This window comes from Aquarana catesbeiana, linkage group LG02, assembly GCF_042186555.1.
Source record: "Aquarana catesbeiana isolate 2022-GZ linkage group LG02, ASM4218655v1, whole genome shotgun sequence".
Classification (NCBI taxonomy): Eukaryota; Metazoa; Chordata; class Amphibia; order Anura; family Ranidae; genus Aquarana; species Aquarana catesbeiana.
The window spans coordinates 777,171,897-777,190,555 of NC_133325.1; the positions used below are offsets into that span (position 1 = coordinate 777,171,897).

The window sequence follows — 18,659 nt, forward strand, 5'->3', positions numbered from 1 at the left end:
CAAAAGAGGAGAGTATCAGAGAGGGAGGTGGGTGAAGAACCTGATAGGTGCTGCATGGAGCTAGAAGGATTCCCACTCCACCTCCCTTCCGTCCACTTGGTCTGGGGGAGTGAGTCCAGAGAAGGCCCCCATGGGAGAGGGAAGCAGGAGAAATAGTATCCGATTCATGAAGCCAGGTTTCAGTAATGGCAAGTAGGTTAAAGGAATTTGTGATGAAGAGGTCGTGGAGGGCGGTGAGTTTGTTGCAGACAGAACGTGCATTCCACAGGGCACAGGAAAAGGGGGGGCTGGTATTGGAAAGAGGAATAGAGACCAAGTTCTGTGGGTTACTATACGTTTAATGTGCAATAAATTTCAATGAATGAATAAATAGGTAAAAATGCTCCAATAAGCCTGTGTATTGCAAATATTCCACAAAGGTTGTGCAATTTTCAAACATTAATAGATAATTCAACACAAACATCCATGCGATTTAGTGTTGCATCCAAGCATATCAGTACTGCATCTATGCAATATGGTGTTAGTGCAATGTTCGAACAATAACAAGTTAAAAAATACAAAAAAACGCATCCATGCGATTTGGTGCTACATCCATGTGATTCTATTCAATTCAGTGCTGTGTTGCTGTGCAATAATTAAATTAACAGTCCGATTTAGTGTTGCATCCATGCATTTCAGTGCTGCATCTATGCAATATGGTGTTAGTGCAATGTTCAAACAATAAAAAGTTAAAAAAGACAAAAAAAGAAAGAAAAAAAAACGCATCCATGCGATTTGGTGTTGCATCCATGTGATTCTATGCAATTCAGTGCTGTGTTGCTGTGCAATGATCAAATTAACAGTCCACAGATCTTCCACATTCCATTCATGCGTTATGGTGAACACAAACTAAAGTGCTGTGCGCTCATACAAGTGCTCCCCCCCCCCCCCACAGGTGATAGCCCCTCACCTTAGGGCGTGCGACCTTGCAATTAAGCTTGGTCAGAATGCACCTTAGAACCTCTCTGGGTTCGATGTTATATACAGGGTCCTGGATAGATTTGCACTGATGCCTCTGTTCCTCACAGCAGTCCCGTTTGTACCTCAATATATCAACATAAAAAAGGACTTCATGGTGCAGTATGTACTAAATTTATTAAAATCATAAACAAATCCCGCAATGGGTACTCACAGCAACAAGGCGCTTAAGGGCGCAACACTAAAACAGCAGAGACGAATGGGCAACAGCGGCCGGTATGGGGTGGCGTGCTAATCTGTCCCAACAGGTTGTATGTATAACGTTCCGTCCTGTCCCCTTCCCCTACGCGTGTTCGATACAAGGGGTATTTCGTATCTTCACCCCCTGATCTATTACATATTGCAAATCCGTTAATGGAACTATGAATCTGCAATCATGTACATTTATTGACATTTTTATATGTGAAATGCCTCATTTAAAGTCCCAGGACCTTTTGGTATTTACAAGACTACAGGTATTGAAGAAACACAGCATCACCTGGGCCTTTGCACACAGGACCTTTTCACAGCTGTGTCTTCAGGTTCAGGTTGTGGAATAGCCTAGTCATCAGTTTACATAACAACGGATGACTGGCCAGGTCAATGGGGCAAAATATTTCTCTTTGGATAGAAGACAATAGAATCAATAAAAGCTTCTGTAAGCTCTGGCAAGCTTCCCGCACCCTGGTACGGTGACCGTGAGATTAACTGCTGCTTACCTGGCGGTGAGATCGGCACATTTTAGACACCCACCCAGCAGATCCAGCGTTGCCCAGTGGAGATGTTGTTCTCCTCTGGCAGCGCCCAGTCTCATATTGCCATGCTTTCCTGTGACGTTGAAAGGTTGCTGGCTGTTCCAGGTTCAGCCAGCGTGCCTACCAATGACGCACCAATAGGATATATATATATTTATTTATTTATTTATTTCAGGTACTTATATAGCGCCGTCAATTTACGCAGCGCTTTACATATACATTGTACATTCACATCAGTCCCTACCCTCAAGGAGCTTACAATCTAAGGTCCCTAACTCACATTCATACATACTAGGGACAATTTAGACAGGATCCAATTAACCTACCAGCATGTCTTTGGAGTGTGGGAGGAAACCGGAGTACCCGGAGGAAACCCACGCAGGCACAGGGAGAACATGCAAACTCCAGGCAGGTAGTGTCGTGGTTGGGATTCGAACCAGCGACCCTTCTTACTGCTAGGCGAAAGTGCTACCCACTGCACCACTATATATATATATATGAGAGTTAAAAAAATGCTTGCTAATCATGTAGAGCAGTGGTTCTCAACCTCAGTCCTCAAGTACCCCCAACGGGCCATGTTTTGGGAACTTCCCTTAGATAAAATAGCTCTTATCAATACCATGTTATTGATATTGATTTAAAGCAGCTGTGCAAAGTAAAGGAAAACATGACCCATTGGGGGTACTTGAGGACTGAGGTTGTGAACCACTGGTGTAGAGGACCTGAGGAGGGGTGCAGCGGAGAATTACATTTTTTGAGGCTGAAAATCCACTTTTAACCTAACCTTATTTTGTTTTCCTAATACGTTGGACACACACTACTACTCTGGCAACTCCATTGATCTTGTCTTCTTGCAACCTTCCCGCCTTGCAACTTCTCCAACACCCTTTTTCCTCTCTTTGATCACAACCTTATCCAAATTTTATTCTCCTTGTCTGCAACCAGCTATCTCTCCAACCAACCAACCAACCAACCAGCAGTTATCCGTGGAAACCTTCACCATTTTAACCCAGTTCGCTTTTGCCCAATTTCACTTCAGACCCCCTTTTAATCCAACATCCTCAAGATGTGGAACAAGCAGAACCAATCTTTGGATCACGCAATGCTTCTGTCAGGTCAAGCGAAGGTCTCCCTGGTGTATTTCCAGTCTTGCCTTGGTATTGGGAAAGTTGTTCCTTCACAGGACTTGGAACATGGCAATGACAGATGCAAGCCTTAAAGGCTTGAGCGGAGTTTATAACTCCCATCATTTTCAGGAGACCTGGTCCTATCAGGAGTCAAAAGTACACAAATAACGTTCTGGAACTGAAAGTCATCAGACCGTCTTTACAATATTGGACTCCCAATCTACAATGTCACCATTAGGAGTACAGTTGGACAATGCCACAGCAGTAACCTACTTAAATAATCAAGGGCACAGTAGAAGCCTAGCAGCTCTGAAAGAAATGAGTCTAATACTCTCATGGGCAGAAACGTATGTTACAGCTCTCTTGGTCATCCACATTAATGGAGTGGACAATTGTCAGGTGAATTCTCTAAGCTGTTAATGCCTAGACCTGGGGGAGCGGGGCCTCTGCACCCCGAGATCTTTCAAAACCTCTGTCAAAGGTGGGGAATTTTAACCATCTTTTCTGCTATGGACTACAACAAAATTTCACCCCTTCTCTGCCCTGATCTGGCCACTTCTGTCTACAACTCACTCTCATCCTCCTTGGATACGCTGGATCTCTTCTCTACATTGGTCTGATGCTGCATCTGTCCCCCGCTGCTTCCAAGATTGAGAACTGAGCGATCAAAAACCGCTGATTGCTCGGTTCCCATTCTTCTGTGAGCAGAGAGCTGGCGACTCAGTCACCGGCTCTCTGCTCTGGCCCTCCAGTGCTCACTGGGGCATCGGGTTGTGGGGGGGGGGGGAGTGGCTGGCTTAGTCTCCCAGTGGCTCACTGAGAGGCTGAGCCTGCTCCCGGTCCAGACATCTGGGTGAATCCCAACTGTAAAGTCATGATCAATCCAGAGCCTGGACCAGTTGAGTGGCATCAGCCGACAGCAGGCTTTTAGCTTGCTGTCAGCTGAAAATGGGTCACAGGAGCGCTTGAACTCCACTCCTGTGATCTATAGGAGAAGTAGTAAGCTTTGGCCATACTTCTCCTTTGAAGCTGGACTCTAGGTATGATCTTTATTAGGTAAGCATGCAAATCGCATATCTGAGGGACTGCTGGGGGAGCTGACAATCACTGTAGTAGTCGGCGCTACTACTAGCCCTGATCCTCTTGCCCCACTGCATACTGATCACAGGGGGGGCTCTTGCTTCGCACTGCCACAATTCACAGAATATCTTATTTTTTTCTGTGAATACAAGGCTTCCTCTGATTGGACTCCAGCAGGGGCGGCCCGTCCATTAAGGGCGCATGGGTGCCACCTCCTCTTTCCATCACCGCTTTCACCCCCTATTCGTGCATTCGGCCCCTTTCAGGATTCCGGGCACATGAATTACAGCGGCGGGTTTGTTTTTGAAGCACATGATTAGAGCCAGAGGCTCTAATAGGCTTAAAAATAGGGTGGGCTCATGGCAAAGAGCATTGCGATCGGAGCCCACCCAGGTGTATTAGAAGAGCAAATGAATATTCCCTTTTCTAACACTGAATCGCCTCTCCACCAATCAGGAAGTGCGGGTCTCATACCCGTTTCCCAATTGGCTGAAAGGACAGGCGATCCTATTGGATGCCCAGGAGAAGGAGGAGGGAGATGCACGGCAGAAGCCGCCATGATCCACAGGAAGGGGGAGAAAGAGAGCTGCCGCTCGCCGGATGCGCTGCCCGCCCGCTTCCTAGATAGGGTTAGTGCAGGGTTTTGATGTCCCGACCGTCCTTCCGGGAGGGGCTTCCTGCCAACTGACCAGGACTGGGGAGTGTATGTTTGCTGCCCAGCCAAAAGGAAAAACCACCAGCCGCCACTGGACTGGACAGTGAGTTAAAGTGATTGTTCTTAAGCTTGCCTTATCGTGGTGTGTATAATCAGGGGTGTGTAGTGGGTGGGTGAAGTAGGGCTGGACTTTGTCAGTGGTATGTGGTCTGTGGTAGCTTGAGTCATAGTCAGGTGTGTGTCCGTGTATGTGGTCTGTGGTAGCTTGAGTCATAGTCAGGTGTGTGTCCGTGTATGTGGTCTGTGGTAGCTTGAGTCATAGGTGTGTGTCCATGCATTGAGGTGCAAGGTAGACTACGGCAGCATTTATGCTCACTGAAGACTGAGAACCGAGCAATCAGTGGTCTTTGATCGCTCAGTTCTCAGTCTTTAGAAAATGACTGGCAGATCTTTTGCAAGGTATACATTTCTGAAGAATCTGTGCCATTGCTTCACCTCTTGCCTGCTAACCTCCTTAAGAACATCTTCAGGCTGGTGACAACCACCCTGAGTTTCCTGTGAGTCTACCCAAGCAACTCCCACCCAACAGCTTACAAAACCAACATCTTCACCAATGCAAGCCTAATTTAACTTTTAGGAGGTGGCCAAGATTTTAGATTGCAATTGCATGGCAATAATACATAAATGACCTAAAGGTTCATATGTTTCATTCTGTTCTGAGAATGTGCTGCATTCCATCCTCTCTGACTCGTGTTTCTCTTCACCTGCAGGTTGTGGTATAAAGGCTATTTCGGAGGTGTGACTGCCATGACCAAGAACCAGTTTGCCAAGGTGAACGGGTATTCAAACAATTACTGGGGCTGGGGAGGTGAGGACGACGACCTACGGCTCAGGTAAGGCTTCATGTACATGGGACGTTGTTCAACCTCTCCTGAAAGATTTAACTTGACGGCTAGAAACCGGCATCTAAAAACGTTTAGCCGTGTTTACATGCCGTGTTTAGCCGCGTTTGTAAAAAAAATTTGTTTTTTTTTCAAAATAGCCAAAAAATGAAAAACACCTGTAAACGAAACGCTGCTAAACGCGAGTTGCCGCGTTTAGCAGCGTTTGACGTTTGAAATGCCTCTAAACACCGCTTCTGAACGCATTTTTTGGGTTCCCAAAAAAGCCTCTAAACACAACTGCCTAGAAACGACTATAAACGCCCCTGTGTACATGTACTGATAAGATAACAGAGGAGAGTTCAGGAGCAGTTGCAAAAAAAAATGCCCAACTGCTCCTAAACGTCCGTTTATCAGCAGCAGTGTACATGAGGCCTGAGGGAAATTTTCAGGCTGGGGGCTGCAATGTCCTCGCTGTACAACCATATGATGCAACTCGTTGACCTTTTTATCGGTACTTTCCTCCAACCAATTTCACCTTCACAAGCTCCACAGTAAATTTACACTATATTGTCAAAAGTATTGGGACACCTGCCTTTATACGCACATGAACTTTAATTGCACACCAGTCTTGGTCTGTAGGGTTCAATATTGAGTTGGCCCACCCTTTGCAGCTATAACAGCTTTAACTCTTCTGGGAAAGCTGTCCACAAGGTTTAGGAGTGTGTCTATGGGAATGTTTGACCATTCTTCCAGAAGGGCATTTGTGAGGTCAGGCACTAATGTTGGACGAGAAGACCTGGTTTGCAGTCTCCGCTCTAATTCATCTCAAAGGTGTTCTGTCGGGTTGAGGTCAGGACTTTGTGCAGGCCAGTCAAGTTCCTCCACCCCATACTCGCTCATCCATGTCTTTATGGACTTTGCTTTGTGCACTGGTCCAAATCATTTGGCGGAGGTGGGTTTAGGGTGTGGGGTTCTTTCAGGGGTTTGGGCTTGGCCCCTTAGTTCCAGTGAAGGGAACTCTTAAGGTGTCCGCATACAAAGACATTTTGGACAATTTCATGCTCCCAACTTTGTGTGAACAGTTTGGGGATGGCCCCTTCCTGTTCCTACATGACTGCCCACCAGAACACCTTTGAGATGATTTTGAGCAAAGACTGAGATCCAGGCCTTTTTGTCCAACATCAGTGTCTGATGCACTTCTGGAAGAATGGTCAAACATTCCCATAGACACACTCCTAAACCTTGTGGACGGCCTTCCCAGCAGAGATGTAGCTGCAAAGGGTGGGCCAGCTCAATATTAAACCCTGCAGACTAAGGCTGGGATGCCATTAAAGTTCATGTGCGTGTAAAGGCAGGTGTCCCAATACTTTTGACAATATAGTGTATATAGCAATCTTTTGAAAAAACTGCAAAATTTTTCGAATCCACCTGGACCAACTAACATACGAAATGAATTTCAAAACCATGAATCGGTCCAACATAACGAATACAGTGAAACTAAATTCTTCCATTACCGCATGCATCCGAAATGAAACGAACATTTCCGGCGTGCACATGTCTAATAAAGCTACACAAATATATAGAAGCACAAGTATTTATTGCACAAATTTTTAAAAAAATGAAGGCGAGAAACATCTTTCACATATAAAAGGCATAGAAGAATGATAATTCCCCAACAAATTGTTATTCTGTCACCACATTTCGTGAAGACCATTTCATCAGGACATAGGCACCAATCTTTACAAATGCTGTAGCACAAGTCTGTCAGACCAAAAACCAAACAGACATAGGGTTCATGGGAGTAGTCAGTCTCCCCGGGCTTGAGGAGAGGACATGGGGTCACCTAGGTCTAAATTTATAGAATGCATACAAAATCTGGGCACAAATCCCGCAGCCAACAATGTATATGTATGAGGCTGGCAGGGATGTATATTTGCACCCATAACACGCAACATCATAAACCGTGAAAATGGGGCGCAATCCAGTTTACCCAAACTTGGTGAACAACCTGATAGTGGTGTAACAGATTCTCGACATGTCCCAGCCTGTGTACGAATGGAAAATGATAAATAGTGTTCAAATTTTTTTTACAAATAAGTGAAAAGTGTGGGGTACATTTGTATTTAGCCCCCACGAGTCAATACTTTGTAGAACCTCCTTTCACTGCAATTACAGCTACAAATCTTTTTGGGGATGTCTCTACCAGCTTTGCACATCTAGACAGTGAAATTTTTTCCCATTCTTCTTTGCAAAATAGCTCTGTCAGATTGGATGGAGAGCATCTGTGAACAGCAATTTTCAAGTCAAATTCTCAATTGGATTTAGGTCTGGACTTTGACTGGGCTATTCTAACACATGAATATGCTTTGATCTAAACCATTCCATTGTAGCTCTGGCTGTATGTTTCGGGTCGTTGTCCTGCTGGAAGGTGAACCTCCATGCCAGTCTCAAGTCTTTTGCAGACTCTAACAGGTTTTCTTCTAAGATTGCCCTGTATTTGGCTCCATCCATCTTCCCATCAACTCTGACCAGCTTCCCTGTCCCTGCTGAAGAAAAACATCCCCACAACATGATGCTGCCACCACCATGTTTCACGGTGGGGATGGTGTGTTCAGGGTGATGTGCAGTGTTAGTTTTCTGCCACACATAGCGTTCTGCTTTGAGGCCAAAAAGTAACATTTTGGTCTCATTTGACCAGAGCACCTTCTTCCACATGTTTGCTGTGTCCCCCACATGGCTTCTTGCAAACTGCAAACGGAACTTCTTATGGCTTTCTTTCAACAATGACTTTCTTCTTGCCACTCTTCCATAAAGGTTAGATTTGTGGAGAACACGACTAATAGTTGTCCTGTGGACAGATTCTCCCACCTGAGCTTTGGATCTCTGCAGCTCCTCCAGAGTTACCATGGGCCTCCTGGCTGCTTCTCTGATTAATGCTCTCCTTGCCCAGCCTGTCAGTTTAGGTGGACGGCCATGTCTTGGTAGGTTTGCAGTTGTGCCATACTCTTTCCATTTTACGATGATGGAATGAACAGAGCTCCTGTGAGATGTGAGATGAAAGCTTAGGATATTTTTTTTATAACCTAACCCTACTTTAAACTTCTCCACAACTTTATCCCTGACCTGTCTGGTGTGTTGGGAAGGTGATTCACCGCTCAGGTAGACTTGCTTCCAGGTGTGTGTTAAGTAGATCCTTCAGAGGAGGGGAGTCCCAGGTGCTGGCTAAATGCAAATTGAAGCAAGGTTTGAAACAAGAGAATCTGGATGCCGCACGCTGGATAAAGTTGAAAATTCTTCTTTATTGTAAAAATAGGATCATCAAAAATACAGGACAATCAGGCAGATGGTACAGACACAGCTGACGCGTTTCGCACTCTAGTTTGAGTGCTTACTCACAGATCTGTCAGCTATGAGTAAGCACTCAAACTAGAGTGCGAAATGCGTCAGCTGTGTCTGTACCATCTGCCTGATTGTCCTGTATTTTTGATGATCCTATTTTTACAATAAAGAAGAATTTTCAACTTTATCCAGTGTGCGGCATCCAGATTCTCTTGTTTCAAACCCTGTCTGGTGTGTTCCTTGGCCTTTATGATGCTGTTTGTTCTCTAAGGTTCTCTAACAAACCTCTGAGGGCTTCACAGAACAGCCATATTTATACTGAGTTTAAATTACACACAAGTGGACTCTATTTTCTAATTAAGTGACTTCTGAAGGCAATTGGTTCCATTCGATTTTTAGTTAAGGGGTATCGGAGTAAAGGGGGCTGAATAGAAATGCATGCCACACTTTTCAGATATTTATTTGTAAAAAGTGTTGAAAACCATTTAGCATTTTCCTTGCACTTCACAATTACGTGCCTCCTTTTTGTGTTGGTCTATCACATAAAATCCCAATAAAAATATATTTACGTTTTTGGTTGCAACATGGCAAAATGGGGAAAATTTCAAGGGGTACGAATACCGTACAGTATAAATAGAAAGGTCTAAAATGCCCAGAATTCCACAGCCTTTGCCCAGCCTCTGATTAGTTCTAGGATGCATGACTTCATCATGCCTCCTTACAAGCGGAGAGGCCAGTCCTGATACTACTCAAAAGTGGGAGGTCCTGAAGACCTCCAGGTATCTGCTCAGGGTCCAGGTGAACAGGAGATCTGGCACTCGGTGTCTTTGTTGGTTGCTATGTTAGGCAAAAGGAGACCTCAATATAAGTCCAGTAGAATTATGGACAGAAAGTCATCTCTTTATGCACCAGCTTTATTTTATGTCTGGTTCCTTTAAAAAATCTCCCAAAACTTTTAGTCCATAAATCCATGTATGATAATTGTCTCTTCTCTCTGGGTTGGTGGGGGCATCAAAATCCTCTTTCCTGTCTTCCGTCTGTTTTGAGCGCCTGATGAAATAAATGTTGATTGTGGAAGGTATAATGCCGCTATGAGAAACGAGGACGCCCTATCAGTATGAGAAATCGGTCCATGAACAGTCCACATTGTCCCTGGATGAATAGAGAACGTGTTCAGGCAGAAAACTGATCACCTAATAACCATCCATTAATCCCACAAGACGTAGAGATCTTAGATGATTGGACTGGGCCCGAGCTATGGGAGAGGTTATGCTAGGACAGGGCTTGTAAATAAAGTGGACTGGTTAGTAAATTTACATGTCTACATGTATAAATTCCTGACATATTATTCAAATCCTGAAGAAAAATGGAGGTATTTTTTAATATCATTACGTTATTCATTAACACATATAGATTAAAAAAAAATGTATATATTTTAAATTTTTTAAGTGCATATATCTGACTTGTTAAAAAGGGAGAACTCTGTGTGTTGGGTATTTTTTTTTTTCTCCCTCCTACTCCTTTTTTTCCCCTCTTTATTTTCCTCCACTCCCCCCCCCCCTTCCTTTTTCTTCCTCCCATCTCTGGACTTCTAGTTGTCCTTTGTTAAAGGTTAACCATGCTGATTTTATTACTGTAATGTTGATGGTATATACAGATTAGGACTGTATGCAGACCATCTCATATCTAGAGTTTTCCCTGGAAATGCAAATGATTCCAATGATTTTTTTTTTCTCATGTATCTTTTATTTGCCTATGGTCTTGGGTACTCACCTGTTGACTCTTACACCATGGTTATATATTGGAAATTGCGTTTCCCTGTCTGGATACCCAGTTCATGTATGAATATAGATTACACTATATTGTCACTATTCTGATGATCTTTGTATTGAAAACAATAAAAATGTATTGAACGTAAAAAGTGAGAACCCTTTTTACAATCTCATAGCTGCTTATCAAACATCATAGATTTGACAATCTCCTATTTACATGGAAACCATCAGTCATTTTCATCCGGTGCCTTCACTGGAGCAAAGTCCACTTGTGTGTAGTCTCAGTAAAAAATATAATCTTTATCAAAGGAGAAGCAGATGTGTTGGATAAATTCATTTTTCTCTCTCACGCTTTTGCTCTCTTGCCCTTTCACTGTCTTTTTTTTTTTTTTTCTCGCTCTTCTTCTTTCTCATACTTTCTCTTTTTTTTTTTTTTTTTTTTTTTTTTTACTCTCTCGCTCTCGTTCTCAGTGGCGTCTCCAGTTTTCAAATTTAGGGGGGGCACATGGGGGGACAGGGACAAAAGTAGGGGGGCAACTATAAAATGCATATTATATATATATACTGGGGCCCTTTACTACGACCCCACAACGGGCCCTTTCACATGTTCTGCAGTGAGCTCCCTTCCTACTGTATTGGGCCCCCCCCCAGGGTGGCAGAAAACAAGAGATATATGTCACCAGCATACCAAGAAAATATAAGTATCCAAAGCAGTGGGAGAACTATCAGGGTTGCAAAGGTTGTCTTGCCTCCGGGCCCTGGTGTTCTGTCACTGTGGGGTTCCCCAGCCTCCTCTTACTGTCCTGCCCCTGCTATTGACAGTGCTGGTCTGGCATCTCTTGGAATTTACAGGCTGGTTCTCCTGTCCTAAGGATGGGAGAAATCAGTCTGTTTTTTCAGTAACTGAGAGTCCTGGTGGAGTCCTTCCTGCAACTCGCTCTTCTCTCTGCCAATGAGGATGCAGGTGAAGGAGCAGATCGGGCGGCCGTGGTTGTGTGAGCACTCGCATTATGCAGTGTCAGCGAGCAGGGGAGAGGGGGGGAATCACCCGCAGGAGCTGACTGGGGAGTCTCTCCCTCTTAGACATTGATTTTTTGTAAAAAGGGGGGGGCACATGGTGGGGCACAGCATAATGTTGGGGGGGGGGGGGGTCAGGGCCCCCTCTGGCCCCCTCCTAGGGACGCCATTGCTCGTTCTCTTGCTCTTTCTCTCACTCTCTCTTTCGCTCTTGCTTTCTCGCTCTTGTTCTTGTGCTCTCTCTCTCTTGTTTTTTCTTTGACTTGTTCTTTCTTTCACCATCATATTAACTTCATTTTTAGCTTGCAAGAATTGTTTTGTAGGATTGATATAATTTCTGTTCAAATAACACAATGATATGTGGGATCATGTGCTCCCTTGGCAAATATTTAATAAAAACTATTACTGAAAAATAAATAAATATAATTTATTTATACACAGTATCTATAGACACAATATGGCATTTACTGAGCAAGATTGATTGAAAAAAGATTATCTTCTGTTATCTATGTCTGGAACTGCATATACATCCCTTAAAAAGTGAACTTTAATCATCCTATGATAGAAATAATCTTATGTAAGATAAACTATGATTGCCATAATACTTTGAGATTGTAAAACCGATGATGTTTTAAAAGCAGCTAAGTTTTTTTTTTTTTTCCTTATGATTTTAAGATTTTAACAAGGAGGACATTTATAAATAAATAATATATAAATAAAAATAAAGTTTATTTTTATATAATATTTTATTATCTTTTCATGTGACAACATTGAAGAAATGACACTTTGCTACAAAGTAAAGTAGTGAGTGTACAGCTTGTATAACAGTGTAAATTTGCTGTCCCCTCAAAATAACTCAACACACAGCCATTAATGTCTAAACTGCTGGCAACATAAGTGAGTACACCCCTAAGTGAAAATGTCCAAATTGGGCCCAAAGTGTCAATATTTTGTGTGGCCACCATTATTTTCCAGCACTGCCTTCACCCTCTTGGGCATGGAGTTCACCAGAGCTTCACAGGTTGCCACTGGAGTCCTCTTCCACTCGTCCATGACAACATCATGGAGCTGGTGGATGTTAGAGACCTTGTGCTTCTCCACCTTCTGTTTGAGGATGCCCCACAGATGCTCAATAGGGTTTAGGTCTGGAGACATGCTTGGCCAGTCCATCACCTTTACCCTCAGCTTCTTAAGCAAGGCAGTGGTTGTCTTGGAGGTGTATTTGGGGTTGTAATCATATTGGAATACTGCCCTGCGGCCCAGTCTCCGAAGGGAGGGGATCATGCTCTGCTTCAGTATGTCACAGTACATGTTGGCATTCATGGTTCCATCAATGAACTGTAGCTCCCCAGTGCCAGCAGCACTCATACAGCCCCAGACCATGACAATCCCACCACCATGCTTGACTGTAGGCCAGAACACACTTGTCTTTGTATTCCTCACCTGGTTGCCACCACACACGCTTGACACTATCTGAACCAAATAAGTTTATCTTGGTCTCATCAGACCACAGAACATGGTTCCAGTAATCCATGTCCTTAGTCTGCTTGTCTTCAGCAAACTGTTTGCGGGATTTCTTGTGGATCATCTTTAGAAGAGGCTTCCTTCTGGGATGACAGCCATGCAGACCAATTTGATGCATTGTGCGGCGTATGGTCTGAGCACTGACAGGCTGACCCCTCACACCTTCAACTTCTGCAGCAATGCTGGCAGCACTCATACGTCTATTTCCCAAAGACAACCTCTGGATATGATGCTGAGCACGTGCACTCAACTTCTTTGGTCGATCATGATGAGGCCAGTTCTGAGTGGAACCTGTCCTGTTAAACCGCTGTATGGTCTTGGTCACCATGCTGCAGCTCAGTTTCAGGGTCTTGGCTAGGGATGAGCCTAACAACCACTGTTTCGGTTCGCAGCAGAACATGGGAACAGGCCAAAAATTTGTGCGAACACTGTTAAAGTCTATGGGACGCGAAAAATCAAAAGTACTCATTTTAAAGGCTGTTTTTCTAGCAGCAGTGATTTTATCAATACGAAAGTGAAACCATAGAAATTAAACATTCCTTTTAAATAACCTGCCTGAGGGGGTTTCCTTAGTATGCCTGTAAAGTAGCGCATCTTTCCCATGTTTATAACAGTACCACAGCAAAAGAACATTTCTAAAGGAAAAAAATGTAATTTAACTACTTGCCGCCTGCGCTATAGCCGTAAGACAGCTACAGCGCAGGCCGTAATTGCCGGGAGGGCGTCCATGGACGTCCTCCCAAGCAAGCTCGGTCTGCGTATCGCGCGCGGCACGCTCTGTGATCACCGAGTCTATGAGACTTGGCTGATCAGAGTAAGGGGTTGATCCCGGCCCCTTACCACGTGACCAGCTGTCAGCCACGTGATGTAAACAGAAGCTCAGTGATCGGAGAAAAAAAAAGCCGATCACCAGCTTCTGTCAGAGGGACATTGGTCCCTCACACAAAAAGTCACGGCTGCATTTTCTGTGCCCACCAGTGTCAGCTGCCAGTGCCCACTGTGCCACCTACGAGTGCCCACAGTGCCGCCAATTAGTGCTGCCTATCAGTGTCACCTATCAGTGCCACCCATCAGTGATCATAGGTGCCAACCATCAGTGCCGCTTATCAGTGCCCATTAGTGCCGCCCTATCAGTGCCCATCAGTGCAGCCTCCTCAGCGCACATCAATGAAGCAGAAAAATTATCTGTTTTCAACATTTTATAGCAAACTTTGAAACAGTTTTGTTTGTTGTTTTTTTTTTTCAATTTTTTTTTTTTTGTTTTATTTAGCAAAAAAAAAAAAAAAAAGCAGCAATTAAATACCACCAAAAGAAAGCTCTATCTGTGTGAAAAAAAATGATACAAATTTCATTTGGGTACAGTGTAGCATGACTGCGCAATTGTCATTCAAAGAGTGACAGCGCTGTAAGCTTAAAATTGGCCTGGGCAGGAAGGGGGTTTAAGTGCCCAGTAAGCAAGTGGTTAAAGCAGCTCGTGACTGTAATGTATTGTCGGATCCCGGCAATATAGATAAAAATACCAAAAATAAAAAATGGCGTGGATGTCCCCACCCACCCAAAATCCATACCATGCCCTTCAGATCTGGTATGGATATTAAGGGGAACTCTGCCCCCTATATACTCTGCAGAAAATTGGGCCTTAGGTGTTGGTGGTACCGGAACACTGTAAGCCCTCAGTTACTCTTGTTGGGCGCAGGACGGGCCCTGCTGTGACATATTATTAGGCATGTGCAATTCGTTTTGTTCCGAATTAGTTTTTTAACGAATTTCGACAAATTCGTTCATTCGGGAATATCCAAATTAACGAAAACCTGTTTAACAAATTTTTTCCGAATATTCGTAAATTCGATAAAATTGGACATTCGTAAATTCGGGCATTCGTACATTCGCAATTTACGAATGTACATTCGTACATTAGTAAATTAGTGAATTCGGAAATTCGGAAATCTGAAATAATAGTTAACTAATAATAACTTCACTATCAGTAATTACTAGTAACTTTTCAATTATAGGTATTGTAATTTCCTTTCAAATTTGGCTGTTAGTGAACGTAACGCATACAAATTTATCCGAAGTTATGAATGATCCGAAAAAACGGAATGGAACGTAATGAATTAATAATAAATAACAATAATAATAATAACAACATTTTATTATTATTATTATTTGTTATTAATTTGTTCCGTTCCATTTGTTTAGATGCAGCATTCATTTTGGATAATTCGTAACTTTGGATAAATTCGTATTTGTTACATTCACTGACAGTCAAATTTGAAAGGAAATTACAATACCTATAATTTAATAGTTAGTTACTATTTCGGGTTTTTGGATTTTCAAACTACGAATTTACAAATTTCCGAATTTTCTAATTTACAAATGTACGATTTTACGAATTTACGAATTTACGAATGTACGAATTTACGAATGTACAAATGTAAAAATGTACGAATGAACGAATGTTCGAATTTAGAATTTACGAATTAACGAATTTACGAATCGCGATCATAACGAATGACCCGAAAAACAAAAAAAAATAATAAACTAATGAAACGAAAATGAACACATTTTTTGGCTGTGCACATTTCTACATATTATATCAAAAATTGTAATTACACGCCCCTGTTAACTGCTTACGTCGGTAACATATTCGGCCGCTAGGGGGGGCGCGTGCTGCTCGTTCACGGAGCCGATGCAAGTGCCCGGCAGTCGCGATCACTGCTGGGCTCCCGCCATCGCTCGGGGCACACCGAGAACCAGGATCTGTGTGTGTAAACACACAGTTTACGGTTCTCTGAGGGGAGAACAGACAGATCGTCTGTTCATACAGAGTATGAACAGCGACCTGTCATCTCCCCTGCACAGTCCCATCCCCCCTTCAGTTAGAACACACACCAGGGAACACATTAACCCCTTGATTGCCCCCTAGTGGTTAACCGCTTCACTGCCAGTGACATTTTTACAGTAATCAATGCATTTTTATTGGACTGATCGCTGTAAAAATGCCAATGGTCCCAATATATAAGGCCTGGCTCACAGTCTCCGCTCTAATTCATCCCAAAGGTGTTCTATCGGGTTGAGGTCAGGCCAGTCAAGTTCCTCCACCCCAAACTCGCTCTTCCATGTCTTCATGGAGCTTGCTTTGTGCATTGGTCCAAATCATTTGGTGGAGGCGGAATTAGGGTGTGGGGTTGTTTTTCAGGGGTTGGGCTTGGCCCCTTAGTTCCAGTGAAGGGAACTTTTAAGGCGTCAGCATACCAAGACATTTTGGACAATTTCATGCTCCCAACTTTGTGGGAACAGTTTGGGGATGGTCTATTCCTGTTCCATCATGACTGCGCACCAGTGCACAAAGCAAGGTCCATAAAGACATGGATGAGCGAGTTTGGGGTGAAGGAACTTGACTGGCCTGCACAGAGCCCTGACCTCAACCCGATAGAACACCTTTGGGATGAATTAGAGCGGAGACTGCGATGCCAGGGCTTCTCGTTCAACATCAGTGCCTGACCTCACAAATGCTCTTCTGGAAGAATGGTCAAACACTCCCATAGACACACTCCTAAACCTTGTGGACAGCCTTCCCAGAAGAGTTGTATCTGTTATAGCTGCAAAGGGTGGGCCAACTCAATATTGAACCCTACGGACTAAGACTGGGATGCCATTAAAGTTCATATGCGTGTAAAGGCAGGCGTCCCAATACTTTTGGTAATAGTGTAGTGTATATAGTCCATAGGTAACAATGCTGACCACACAGGTTGGGAGTTGTAGTTTATCTTATTGATTACTTGTGGCTCCTCGTTTAATGACCAATTCTTTTAACAACCTGGTCGCTGGAATGGAACCTGGTCATTAAGTGAGGAGAGCCTGTATAGAGAGACAGGAGATGTTTTTTTCCACATATGCAGTTCTAAAGTCTTAACTTTTGGTGACAATGTAAATGGCTGCTGGTTTGATATGCTCATAGATGTACTTTAGGTCATTATTTAAACCCAGCGTTCATGTTTATTTCCAGGGTGACCTATAATAAGATGACGGTGGTACGGCCACCCCCGGAGATCGCCCGATACACTATGGTCTTCCACACCAGGGACTCCGGAAACGAGGTCAACACCAGGAGGTGAGATGGAGATACATTGTAACCTTATATACTCGGACCTCGTTATGCAGCCAATCACTACATTCCGTGGTCACCCTTCTATGTCTGCATTAGGCCGCATTTACACTTGGGCAATTCCAATTTATGGAAAAAGGTGCAGCGCGCTCCAGTATTGTCACGTGATAAAATGTGCATGTAAAATCATGCCTAGTTCAGGGCCAAAATTTGGTCCCTGAGCTTCCTTGGCACAACAAATGCACATAGGGCAAACCCGTTCAAGTGAATGGACAACACTACCCTCCCCCTAGACTGACAACGCTGCTGTCTGCTGTGCCTCTTGTTCTCATTCCTCCAGAGTTGTATCTCATTAATACAGGAGGTGTGTTGCTGGCAAGATCACCAGGTGAAAATAGAGTTGAAAAAGCCTAAAAAAAAATAAATGCAGCCACCACATCTAATGATTGGTAAGCTGCAATATATTATCAATAATTTTTGGTTTTTAGGTTTAATACTGCTTTATCTGAATCCCTGACCTTTAAAGTATATGTATTTACAATACTTAAAAGGAATAAAACCCCTGTCAGGTCTTTATTTGTCTACAGTGCGTCTGGAAAGTATTCACGGCGCTTCACTTTTTCCACATTTTGTTATGTTACAACCTTTTTCCAAAATGGATTAAATTCATTATTTTCCTCAAAATTCTACAAACAATACCCTATAATGACAACGTGAAAGAAGTTTGTGTGAAATCTTTGCAAATTTTATTAAAAATAAAAAAACGAAAAAAATCCCATGGACACAAGTATTAGTAAAATTGAGCTCAGGTGCCTCCTGTTTCCACTGATCATCCTTGAGATGTTTCTACAACTTGATTGGAGTCCACCTGTAGTAAATTCAGTTGATTGGACATGATTTGGGAAAGGCCACACCTGTCTATATCTAGGACAATTCTTACCCCCTGTTGTCCCACAAATTCCCCCTCCCAACACAAACCCCCCATCTCCTCACCAGCGCCTTCCCACCTCACATGATGCCACAGTTCCTAGAGCACAGACCCCGGCCCTGCCTAGCACAGCCCCCTCCTTCCTTGCAAGTCAGATCTCGCCTATTTTGAGAGCGTCTTAATTACTGTTTGTGCTGGCCCAGCTCCTCCACCCCTCCCTTCACCACCCTACCTAACCTTTTATGTAGCTGCCGGGGAAGGATCTTCGAGGAATACTATAGAGTGACACTTAAGTGACATCTCTGAGTCTTCTGGGGTTGCTGACATCATATACAAGATTGGGGCGCCCAGCAGCAGTCTCAGGGCCTTATAGATGTCTACGCAAAGGGAGGCTTGTACAAGTAAATAACCTATATAAAATACATTAAACTTATATAATCTTATGTGAAGATTGTTGTTGAAATGGTCTGGTGA

The 18,659-nt window shown here is 43.5% G+C and overlaps 1 protein-coding gene across 1 annotated transcript in view; it reads left to right on the forward strand.

Annotated features, from left to right (window-relative positions):
* The window catches only part of LOC141129377 (beta-1,4-galactosyltransferase 4-like), a gene marked incomplete in the record, with an annotated part of 270,467 nt that overhangs the window by 241,031 nt on the left and 10,777 nt on the right, over positions 1–18,659 (forward strand). The window contains 2 exon segments of the mRNA XM_073617385.1: positions 5,384–5,506; positions 17,159–17,263. Coding sequence (XP_073473486.1) covers positions 5,384–5,506; positions 17,159–17,263 — 228 coding nt within the window.